At 31.9% G+C, this 13,163-nt stretch overlaps 1 protein-coding gene across 2 annotated transcripts in view; it reads right to left on the minus strand.

Moving 5' to 3' along the window:
• LOC123015472 (potassium voltage-gated channel subfamily H member 8) overlaps positions 1 to 13,163 on the minus strand; it is a 34,928-nt gene that overhangs the window by 13,362 nt on the left and 8,403 nt on the right. For both annotated transcript variants that reach the window (XM_044415210.1, XM_044415209.1), the window contains exons 2-4: positions 10,467 to 10,573; positions 10,102 to 10,335; positions 7,763 to 7,900 (exon numbers count right to left, since the gene is read on the minus strand). In XM_044415210.1, coding sequence (XP_044271145.1) covers positions 7,763 to 7,900; positions 10,102 to 10,335; positions 10,467 to 10,542 — 448 coding nt within the window. In that variant the 5' untranslated portion in view covers positions 10,543 to 10,573. The remainder of the gene's footprint in view (positions 1 to 7,762; positions 7,901 to 10,101; positions 10,336 to 10,466; positions 10,574 to 13,163) is intronic.

A 13,163-nucleotide genomic window follows, 5' to 3' on the forward strand; every position in this document is an offset into this window, starting at 1 on the left:
ATACCATATCAAATGCTTTTTTTATGTCAAAGAATACGCACAGTGTTTTGTGTCCATATGAGAATGCGTCATGTATAACTGATTCAAGATGAACAATATTGTCAATTGTACTTCTGTGTTGACGAAAACCCGTTTGCTCTTTGCATAAAAAATTGTTTTCTTCTATGTACCACAAAAGACGGGTGTTTATGATTTTTTCAAATATTTTACACATGCTGCAAGTTAGTGAAATTGGTCTATAAGATGTTGRGTTTGATGGATCGGAATGGGGTTTTTGAATTGGTATTACTATTGCTTGTTTCCATACATTGGGAAATTTACGTTTTAWCCATATTGTGTTTAATAAATTTAGGAGAAGGTCTTTTGCTTTGGGAGGAAGATGTTGCAACAAAGGAGAAGGAATGTCATCTGGACCGGGACTGGTGTTTTTCTGCTTGTTAAGTGCCTCTTCAAGTTCATATTTTGTAATAGGAACGTTTAGTACACCATCATTAAGATCTTCTCTGTCATTTTCTGTAGATTCTATCTTTGTTTGTGTTGTAAGAATGCTTCATTGTAATTATTGTAATTTGAGGAACTAGAAGCACCCTGGAAGTGGTCAGCTAGGATTTCGCTAACTAGTTTATCGTCATGAGTAAGTACACCATCTCTGTTTCGAATTTCAATGCTCTTCTTTATATAATTTCCTTTTAGTGATCGAATTTTTTGCCAAATTTCGCGTGAGGAGGTTGTAGGTGTAATACTCGAAATATATTTAGCCCAGGATTCYTTTTTATTTTGTTTTATTACGTATCTTTGTTTAGCACGGKCTCTTTTGAATTCTATAATGTTTTCCATAGATGGGTGTCTKTTGATTTTATTAAAAGCTGTCTTACAGGCTCGAGTTGCTTGCGCACATTCATCGTTCCACCAAGGTACTCTTCTTGTAGGTGAGTGTGATTTAGAAGGGATTTTCCCAACATGCCGATGTGCTGCTGATAGGACAGTGTTTGTAAGTTTTCCAAGAAGAACTTCTATGACTTCCGAATGAACGTTGTTCTCTAGGGCAAGTTCTATGTCTTGTGCATAAGCTTCCCAATTTGCCGTTTCAAGCTTCCACTTTGAAGGAGAGAACCAATTTTTCTTTTCCAAGTGTGAGTGATTTAGTTTTATGGGAAAATGATCACTGCCGTGTAATGTAGAGTCAACTGACCATAACAAGAGGGGGGCTAGTGTGTGACTGCAAAGTGTTAAGCCTATTGCTGAACATGACCCATTGCTTGCGTTAAATCGTGTGTTTTTTCCTGAGTTTAGTAGAAATAAGTTGGCAGCTTCTAAAAACTCTTCTATTTCTTCTCCTCTCTTGTCAGTATGTTTTGATCCCCATAAGGTACTATGAGCATTAAAATCACCAAGTAGGATTACAGGTTGCGGTAGTTGGTTAATTAAATTTTGTAAGTCATTTTGGATATCAAGAATACGAGCAGCGGATGTTGGAGGAAGATATAAGCAACATATGGATATTTTTTGGTTATTTATTTTTATTTGTGTGGCTACAGCTTCTAGTGGAGAGTTTAAATAAATTTCATCAGCTTGTGTATCTGCTCGTGTATAAATTGCAACTCCCCCGGCAGCTTTGGTAATGTTGAGTCTATTTTTAAAGAGGCAGTTGTAATTTTTGAGGTTACKATGTTTATTCTCCTTAAAATGAGTTTCTTGTAGAGTAATGACAAGAGGTTGCAGTTCCGTTATTAGAATTTGAAGGTTTTCATAGTGTGGGCTAAAACCATTTATGTTCCATTGTAACAGAAAATTGCTGYCGAAATCGAATTTTGTAAATATTAATAAATAATGTTGTTGAGAAAAGTGTTTTAARGTTTTCCACTTTGTTGCGAACTGTCAGTATCACTGCTGTCAGTTGGGAAAGTTCGATCAGGGKTTTTAAGGAGACGTTCTAATTTTCTGCGGRCTTTTGTACATCTCTGTTTAATATGCTTACTACCTAGCTTAGGATGTAAGTCTTTGAGAAACTCAATCAATTTTGGGACATCATTTGTGAGCTGTCGGGCCAGTGCTAAAGAGTCTAGACACCCWGATATATTCTCGAAAAAATAGATAATTTTCTCAAAAGAGAAATCTTGAGGGGTAGATGATGTCATTAGAAGAGTTTTAGCTGGTGCTAGTTGTACTGATAGTGGAGTRTTTTYATCTGTAGATTTAGCTGTKTCGTGATCTTTTRGTTGGGTGTYAGTTTTTTTCTTTTTTGTTTGCTGAAGTGGGGTTTTGAACTGTGATTCTGTAAGCAGAGAAGGTCCTGTGACACTCCCCGATGAKCTCGAGAGTGTATCAATTTGTCGTTTTACGCCACCTTGGGATATGTTATTCTGTGTGGCATCCTGAGATTCCATAACTGTTTGGAGGTTTTCATGTATAATTTCCTCTAATTCCAAATTAGAGCCTTCGTCTTCATCAGTTCTGCCAAATTTGGTAACGTTGGAGTATGTGTTTGTGTTTGTCTTGTTACTTGAGGTTTGGGTTATGATCTCTTTATTTGTTTCTTCTAGATTTATTTGTTCTGCTTGCGCGTGGGGGCAAGCATCAGCGATGTGCCCCTGTCCTTTACAWATGTAGCATGTCATATCTCCGTACGTCAAWTAAATCCTGTAGTTTTTYTCTCCAACTTTTGCGAAAACTGAGTCTGGCAGTTCAATTTCATCATTTGGTTGAACAAAGATTTGTCTTCTGAAGCTAAGTATGTGGGAATATTTTTGTACTCCAGCTCTGAGGAATGTAACCGGTGAGACAGGAACCAATTTCAAATTTCTTACTATTTCTTCTAATCTATTTGCAGGAATTATGGGGCTAACATTTGAAAAAATGATTCGTTTGGCTGGAGTTATCAGTCGTCTGACTTCRATGTTAGTACCATTTATGGTTAGTACTTTATGTTGAGTTACTATTTCTTCTACTAATTGTTCATTTGCAAGAAAGATACATATTCTTTGGTTAGAGATGCGAGAGGCGAAATGAATTTGAAGTGGGTCGATGATGGTTGCTAGTGAGTCGATATAGTCTTCAAGTTTTAGGTTATCATTTGCAGTTAGGATGATACCTTGGGTTTCTTTTGGTAGGGTGTTCATGATTTTGGGTGGTGGTTTTTTGGGATTTTTATTCATAATTAATATGTTTRTGTGACATGGAAAACATGTCTATGAATTGTTGGTTGCCCAACGCAGAAGCACGCTGGTTACCGATGGGTGAAAAGAAAGTGATATTGGTGATGTGATAAGRTCTTATCAATGTAATCGAAAGAAGGGAAACTAATTGATAAGGATGGCTTCAAATTGTGTCTCACCGATAGATAAGATGTTTTCACCCACAAAATTACTATGATAATTTCTCGCTATGGCACACGTGTTTACCGTTCACGATCGCGAAGTGAAGTGACTATGACTTTTCGAGGTAACAAAGGTACGTAATAGGTTCCTTTGCTTTCTATAACAATCTTTTAAACTGCTAGGAAAGCCTATTACCCAACAAGACCGTGAATTTATTGTACGGCTGAGGGAAGTGATGAAGAACCTGATGTTGGCTTGTTCTGCGATGGATGATAGATCCTCAAGTTATTATGTATGCTTACCTGTTTAATTAGGGATGTGTCTAATTACTATAACTATTGTCCCAAACTTCATGAATTAATGAAATAAATACTCAAATATCATTCGGTTACTGCAAAAACCAGATAACCCCATTTTCCACTGATTTATGATAAACACATAAATGAGTTCCCTTTCTGATTAAGAGTGTTGTTCTCATAGAATAAGAGGTTGTACTATAACTAGAAAAGTTTACAAAATTGTTTTAAGCATGTTACTTGTGACCAATAAGTAATACAACTGTAGAATTGCAGTTTTAATGAAGGATTACTGCAAACAACGCATATGGAGTTATCTGGTTTTTGCAGTAACCCGACGATATATTATTAAATTCACTTTTATTTCTTTTTTCTTGGGAGACAAAACGTAACGAAATCGTGTTAAAATTTCAAGTTTCGACAAAATTTTGACTTTTGAATCATTTAATTGTCATCGTGCAAAAACTCACATACTAATATATAGGGAGCTGCATTTTGGATGTCCGAATAGGGAATCTCCGAAACTAAGAGGTTTAGCCAAAAACGAGTTATACATTCTGGGGCTCATTTTTTGAGAAAATAATATTGGTGAAAACCGCATCTCGCTATCGTCTTTTGTTTTCGACTTACAGACAAAAGTTAACATTTTGGCAAAATCTAAAAAACTTCATATCTTCGTTATTATAGAAGATAAGGATTTGAAATAAAGACATTATACAGGCACTTTTTTACGAGGAATTTAATAATGTAGTTAACATTTTTTTTCAAGATTAGTTTAGCCGTAATAAGATAAACTTGTATTTTTTTAAATAGAAATCATAGGCGGCTATGGCAATTTTGAAAAGCTTATTTTTTTCTGATATAAAACATATATATTTGTAACAGAATATTTTTTTAAAACTATACTTAAAAACTAAAATACATGTTTTGTTTAATAATAGTTGGCCATGGAAAAACTCTTTCACTCCAAATGTGTAAATAATAATCAATAAGAATTTTGTGAACTGATGAAAAAATAGATGATAAAATTATAACAATTTAAAAAATACGATACGTTACAAGTATTGAACAAATATGCGAGCGCCTCAGAACAAAATTATTACATATTTTTAAGAAATCCAAAAATAGAAAAAACAAACGTGTCAGCAGTCAACACAATTAGAAAAAACATTTTTTTGATGATCTAATGGAGGTAGGATAACGTTCCACATTGACGGAATTTGGGTATTTGAATTGCCATATCGTCATTTTTGTGTCATATAAAATTTATTTTATTGACGAATTAAAGCGGCTTTTTTTACAACACTATGTATCACTAGAAGTTACAATGCTAATGTTAGCTTGTTTAAAAACAACAAAATGTTATTAGTCGTCAATAAGTTGATTAACGATTTATTTTGCATTTTTTTCGTTACTTAGTACTTAGAAAACTCTTTCATTAGTGACACTGGTTGAATAATATAGTTTAAATCCTTTTAGTTGAAGATGCAACATTTTTTCATGGCCAACTGCGAACAAAAATCAAAGATAATTTTTTGCTAAAAATGTATTATAATAATTTGTTACAAATATATATTTTTTTAGATAAGAAAAAAACAAGTTTTCTAAAAATGACATAGCCATCTATGATTCCCATTTAAAAAAATACAAGTTTATTTTATTACGGCTAAACAAACAACTGAAAAAAATTATTAACTACATTATTAAATTCTACGTAAAAAGTGCCTGTATAATGTCTTTATTTCAAATCCGTATCTTCTATAATAACGAAAATATGAATTTTTTTAGATTTTGCCAAAAGTTAACTTTTGTCTGTAAGTCGAAAACAAAAGACGATAGCGAGATGCAGTTTTCACCAATATTATTTCCCAAAAAATGAGCCCCAGAATGTATAACTCGTTTTTGGCTAGACCTCTTAGTTTCGGAGATTCCCTATTCGGACATCCAAAATGCAGCACCCTGTACATAGTTATTTGTACATATTGAAACATCTTTTGTGCTACCATCTTATTGGTCGAAAAAGTGGGCGGTCCTGGGATCTTTATTCGATGCGAGAACTATAATAATTAGAAACATTACCTTTTGTGGATATCTTATGAATAGATATCCTTTTCAACTGTAGAAAAGAGGTTCAAATAACCTTTCAAAAACGCTTTTATTTGATCTGTCGCAAGTGAGTCGGTGTTATTTGACATTACAAAATTGAGGTGGGAGAAGTTAAAGAGTTAGTGGGGGTGCTTTTAAAATTGCGTTTGAAACAAAATTAACCTGTTTCAAGTTTTTTTTTGAAAATTTTTTCTAAGGTGGTTCGTTTTTATTAGAACACCTTGTGTCTCATAAATATTATAAATAAATAAAGTTTTGAAAAACTTGTTAAAGTAGCTTTCATTTGATGTGCCACAAGTGGGGTAGTGCTATTTAAATTTTTAAAGTTAGGGTGTGTAAAGGTTAGGGAGTTACTGGAGGTGTTTTAAAAATTACGGCAAAAAATATCCCCTTCAGAAACAAAATTGACCTGTTTCAGCGTTTTTGGAAAATCTTTTTAGTTTTTGAGGTATTTGGAGTGGCTCGTTTTCATTGAGACACCCTGTATATTTTCAAACAAAAACAGGTCGATTAGGATCGCGAGAGAAAAGTTCAAAATCAACATTAGTTACATTTTAGGCTTGACCCCCTAGTTGTTAGCCACCCCTACTTAAAAAAAAAAAAAAATTTTGACAATTCGTTTTTCAGTTAGGGGTGGTTTTATTTTAGAAATTTTTAGTCCTAGTAGCCTTTGATTCAACTCAATTTAATTTAAATAAAAAATATATCGATTTGGGTCATTTAGGTTGCGATGAGAGAGTTAAAAACCAACATTAAATACGTTTTGGGTTTCATCCCCTAGTCGCTAACCACCCTTACTTTAAAATTTTTAAGAGCACCCCCAACTCTCTGAAACATTTTTGGAAAGGACAGAAAAAATATTATCTAACCGTAAATAAAAAAAATATTTTGCCAATTCGTTTTTGAGTTAGACAGTTTTATTTTTGAAATTTTTAGTCCTAGTAGCCTGATTGAATTCAATTTAATTTAAATAAAAAATAAAATCGAAATTTTTTTATGTACGGTAAAATAAGTTTTTTCCCCCTTTCCAAGAATGTTTCAAAAAGTCGGGTGTGCTCTTTAAAATATTAAAGTAAAGGTGGTTAGTGACTAGAGGATGAAACCTAAAACGTATTTTATGTTGGTTTTGAATTCTCCCATCGCAACCCGAATCGACATATTTTTTATTTAAATTAAATTGAGTTGAATCAACAGAATTTCTAAAATAAAACCGCCGCTAACTAAAAAACAAATCAACAAAAATTTTTTCTTTAACAGTTAGATACGCACATTTTTTCGCTTTCCGAAAATGTTTCAAAAACTAGGAAGTGCCATTTAAAATTTTAAAGTAGGGGTGGCTAGCGACTAGGGGATGAAACCTAAAATGTAACTGATGTTGGTTTTGAACTTCCCCCTAGCAATACTAATCGACCTGTTTTTGCTTGAAAATACATTTACTCAATGTCAAACTTATTGAGACTGGCTCCTTTTGAAATGAAAGCCCTGTATAATAAAACAAATTGGGATCGGTTTTGCACAATCTTTTTGACATTTTCGGTGTAATAAAAAATACTTTTAATGTAAATCCAATTTTGTTACGACGAACTGGGTGACTGAATAAAACAGATTTGTCTTGATCGAAACAAAAGAATGATGCTGTGATGTTCAAGACCCACTATGCCAATAAAATTTATCAAAAATACTTAATCAACTGATTATTGTATTGACCGGTGAGCACGAAATAAAATTAGAGCAAAAATTTTTGCTTTGGTTCATATTTTGAACATTTTTTAAACGCTCAATAAGATTAGAGATACAAAACAAGCTAATAGAAGAAGTTGTAGAAATTTAATTTTTTTTATAAAAAATGTGAGCGATACCATGTCTATTTTCACTAGTTTACTCGTAGGTTTATTGCTTCTTGGAGACGCGACCATCATCAGTTCCATTTGCATGTGATTTTTCTGTTTGCTTTGTCATTGCATTCATTGAATAAAACCCATTTTTTACGGCCATTGTATGACAGAAATGAATTGATTTAACTTTAGGATAACGTATTCTTACCACTATCATATAATTCAGATTCCGACATTTCGGCCATTTTTGTGTTCGTTATGTCTTTGTGTGATGCGAGGAATAGGACCACTTCCCTTTTTTCATTTTTTATAGGTACGATATCCAATAAGCACCAAAATGGTGTGCCTGTAAATGCATAAATATACATAATTACAGTTGGGACAGATGAGAAATATCGCCTAGGAGAAAAAACATTATTATATTTCCTTTAATATTGCCATGTAAAAAGTAGAATTGAAAAAAAAAAACAATCAAAATTGTGCATAGAATAAGAATAATGCCTTTTTCACGCACTAATATTTTATACAGTTTTTATAGTACATTTAAGCTTTCTTTTTATGTTGCCGTTTATATAAGGTTTTCTATAAAATAAATTTAATTTTAAGAAATGCAAATTATAGTATAAATTTCACAAAAAAACTTATACTTGAACCCTGTATATTAGTAATAATGGTTAATCCGGTTAATCCGAAAACGAACCGAGCTCAAAAAACTAAGAACATTGTAGATTCAGAGTCGGCACACAACGTCTTTTCCGGATTATCGTTTTGTTTACCCTTACGAAAAAATCATAACTATGATATGTATTTTTAATATACAACGCAGAAATATTAGAATCGGTAAAATATGTTAACATCCATCTGCCTTTGCAGATGATACAGAGTTGTATTATCATTTTGATCCTGACGATGTAGAACGAGCTTGCATTTGTATTAATCAAGATCTGAACAAAATTTTCTTATTCTCTAAAAGCATTGGTTTGAATTTAAATTCGAGTAAATGTTCATCAATTTGCATTTCTACAAGAAATAAAAAAATATCAACTCGGAAATTAATCTCAAAATTGTAATATTATCACATTTTGAATTTTAAACTTCGAAAAAAACTATGCGAGTCATTGGTGCTTTCCAACCTTAATTAAGGTCTCATTATTTATTATTCATGTCAAAATAGTTAAGGTACTTTTACCCTAAACCCCTCCAGTTTAGGACGCCCCTGAGTAAACATTTTATTTTATCTTTGAATGTTTTGGGTGTATAAAGGTTATAGTTGTACCAAAGGTTGTATTTTTATCTACAATGGTTGCTAAAATATTGGAAAAAATCCATTGAAAAATGTACTTCTTTTAGGAGATGTAGCTCCCTACGTAATATTCTTTGATACCTGTTTATAGGAAACTTTTATCTTAAAATTGAATATTCTATCACCTGCTTAAATTTGTAACAACAAAAACGGAACAACCTGTATAAAATGTTTATTACTGCTTCACCACCCAATCTCCGTAAAATATGTCACTCGAGAAAAAGTTGTCATCAAGTTTCTGTTCGTAATATTGCTGACCTGTCATTACCAAAGTTTAAAACAGCAATATTTAAGTTATACAGTTCTTCTCATTTATTTAAAAAAAAAATCAGTGAATAATTTTCGCAAAAAGATAAAAATACATTTTATTTTTTTACTTTTGCTTTTTGTTATTTTCTTATTGTTTTAATTCCTGTTATTTCTACTTAAATAGTTTTTCTTAATTTTAGTTAAACTTTATTGCAATTTTTTATTTTACTTTTTTTTTTTGTTAAGAGGGTTAAGTATGAATAACAGTTGCTAGACCTCGCCTCCCGAGTTGTATTTACTTGTACGTACAATTCACTAAAGCCGTTTCATTATTATTATTATAATAAAAAACAATTTCAATAATATTTATTACACAACAAAATGTTGAATGCGATTTTTAAATATTTTTCCAAGTTCTTTCAAGTAATTAAAAATTTAATTGGTTTTTATTAAAAACAACAAAAAGTATTAAGTAATAAAAAAGCAAATACGTTTTGACCATAAAAGCCCTTTCGGCATTGGCGTAATTACTTTTTTTTATTTTTACTTAACTCTAAAGAAACTGTAAAAAAACTTTGACGTTTTTGACAACAAGAACCGCATATACTCTTTTTCATATTAATGTGCATCAAGTAGGTTGTAAATTGTAGAAGCCTAAATGCATCTTTAATTTAAAGACCGATTCACACAAAAAATAATTTTGCTAAAAATATTAGATAAGTACATACATTATTATTTCATGAATTCTTAAAAAATAAAAACAAATCATTTGGAAAATACTAGCCTAAAATTCAACTTTTCGGTGTTTACGATAACACATATTATTATTTCGCTACTACAAAATGTCATAGAAGGATTTTATTAGTTGTAAAATATTATTAACAGATAAAATTTAGACCAATCTATTCTTTGTTGTGTAACAAAATTGCAAACAACTGCAAAGCAAGAAACATAAAATATCATCTGTACATTTGGGGCAGATTGTAACAACTTACCATTCTTTTTGTAAAATATAACTTCTAATTTAAGCTCGACTTTCGATTCAAGAGCCTTGTCTATTTGAGCTTTGTGTTCATCCTTAGTTTCCGGGCCGTACAAAAATTTGCAAGCGCATCCCTTTTGCATGATTTGAGCTCTAGCGTAGCCTGTGAGTTCACAGAAACCATCTGAGCAGTATACAATGGGATACAAAGATGGAACTTGTGCATTTCCCAAAACGAAGTTGCTATCTGAAACAGGTAGGATAATTATCTAAAAATATTTCATTATATTCATATTTTCTAAAAACATTTTTAACATTAGTTGGTTAACTACAATTTCACTATTTTGACACGGCATACACACAATCGACGTAACTTACGCGTTCCATCAAAGCGTGTAGCAATGGTATCCAAGAAGGTGTTCTGAGGCGCTAGAAGCCCTTTTCGTGCCGGCATTGGACCTCGACAACACCGAAATAGAAAAGCCCTGAAATAATGCAAATGTTGTAGGTATTACTCTGTGAAAAAGTATGAAAGAGTTCACGTGGAAGATATCTTAATAATTCTTGTCCCAAATTTTACCGCTATTGATCAAGTTGTTTGTTTAAAATTGTTTTTACCATAACTTGTGGTTAAGTCCGACTTGCGATTTTCGCCATGAACTCCACTACCGATCAGAGAATTTCCTTGAGTTTTTGTGTTGCCAACAAAAATTCGTATAGTAAATCTTTGAAAATTTTGTAAAAAACCTTTGGGGACTCATGTATGTCAAAAACACAAACATATGAGTGGTACAAAACATTTCAATTGGGCCGGAAAGAGCTTACCGACTTTCCTCGTTCTGGACGATCGTCAACAACAAAGACGATGCAAAATGTAAAGAAAATCAAAGAGTTCATGACTGAAAATCATCACCTAGGTTTAAGAGTAATATTATTTAGCTGTTGTAAAATGTTTGTAAAAAATATTCGCTGGAAAAGACCAGATTTGTGAAAAAACAACTCTGGGATTTTGCACCATGACATTGCGCCTGCACACAAAGCGACAATCCTACACAAGCTTTTGGCTACAAACTCAACAAATGTCATCAATCAAGCATCGTATTTAGCTAACGTGGCCCTATGTGACGTTTTCCCATTTTTTAAACTTAAATTGCCTCGCAAGGAAGGCGTTTTGAGTCCATAAAAAACATAAAACAAAATTCGCAGAAAGAACTGAAAGCCATACCTTCCGCTGTTTATGAGAAGTGTTTTGATGATTGAATACGTTGGCATATGCGTGTTACGTCAGATAGAGTTTACTTTACAGGGAATGAAATAAAAATTGATCAAAAATAACGTAGTACTATTTTATTTAAAATTTCCCGGTACTTTTGTACAGAAGGTACGTAATAAGTAGTTGTCATACAAGGCTTTCATTTCAGAAGGAGCCAGTCTCAATAACTTTTGACATTGAGTAAATGTATTTTTAAGCAAAAACAGATCGATTAGGATCGTCCAAAACCAACATTAGTTACATTTTAGGTTTCATCCCCTAGTCGCTAGCCACCAATACTTTAAAATTTTAAATGGCACCCCATCCTTTTTAAAACGTTTTCGGAAAGGGAAAAAATCAGCGTATCTAAATCTCGAAGAAAAAATTTGTTGTCGATTTGTTTTTAGTTAGAGGTGGTTTAATTCTTAAAATTTTTAATCCCAGTAGCCTTTGATTCAAGTCAATTTAAGTTAAATAAAAAATATGTCAATTTGGGTTGCGATGGGAGAAGTTCAAAACTCCTAGTCACTAACCACCCTTACTTTAAAATTTTAAAAAGTACCCCCCAACTTTTTGAAACATTTTTGGAAAGGGGGAAAAAAGTTTATATAACCTTACGGTTAGATAAACTTGTAAAAAAAATATTTTGTCTATTCGTTTTTGAGTTAGGGGTAGTTTTTTTTTTGAAATGTTTACTCCTAGTAGCCTTTGATTCAACTCAGTTTAATTTAAGGCTTAACTTATCGTTTGCCAAGATAGGGAATTTCAATGCATTTTTCGAAAAGGTTTTTCTCGGCTATTATAAGGAATTTTTTGGTTTTTATTTTTTTGATGAAACCATTTTAGATATTTCTAGGGATATTGTTATGTAGCTAATTTAAATTCTTAATTTTTATATATTTTTTAACTTATTTTTTATAATAAAATTATAGTATTTATATGGAAACTAACAATGTCCTTCCTACATGTACCAAAGACCTTAAGAAAAAAAATGAAATCATTCGGATAATTAATAACTGTAAAATCTCTTGTGGAAAATATTATTAACTTTCGTAGTGTGAAAATCGTCTTGTCTCTCTCAACCCTAGTTCTTTTTCACAACAAACTGAGCTTACCCTAAGCAGACCCCCATCACCGGTTTTATCTGATTTATGACCTTACAAGGGATGTTTCGCATCTATAAGGAAACAACTAAAAGTACAAGCTGTAAAATTAGGTCATTTTAAGAATTGATGTAAAAGATGAATAAATTTAATAAGACAATTTTTACACCAGATAATTCTATTTTTCACCAAAAATTAAGTCTAATTATTATACAGAAATGTTAGGAATAACTTGAAGCCCTTTTTTCCTATTGGATACCTGCTATGGGTTTTTTTATCCGTTAGGGGTAGTTACTGATATGATGAAGTTTACAAAAGTAGTACTTATTGTCTTCATAACAAAATACTGTTTATTGCTTGAAGGTATGTAGGTAGAGAAGAGGCTTATTTTCCTATTTGCTGTTTCTAAATAAATTTAAATTTGAAGTACCAAATACGGGGGAATGCTACTTTGATTTCATATAATTCTAAAGGTAAATATTTACATTGTTTGAAAAAGGCTGTAAATCAAAAAAGTCCGGGATATTATACTACTAAATATGTAAATGCACAACAAAAAATAAAAGCAAATAATTTAAAACGAAAATTAAATAAAAATAATGACAACAATCTAGTAAACAGAAGAAAAATTACTGAAGAAGCGGATGGTGATTATGGTTGTGTTGTGCAAAGATGTTTTGAAAGTAATTAATAAAACTCCTGAAGAAATTCAGATAATTT

Source organism: Tribolium madens, unplaced genomic scaffold (assembly GCF_015345945.1).
Source record: "Tribolium madens isolate multiple individuals breed KSU strain unplaced genomic scaffold, Tmad_KSU_1.1 Scaffold_19;HRSCAF=116;Tcas5.2_LG9, whole genome shotgun sequence".
Taxonomy (NCBI): domain Eukaryota; kingdom Metazoa; phylum Arthropoda; class Insecta; order Coleoptera; family Tenebrionidae; genus Tribolium; species Tribolium madens.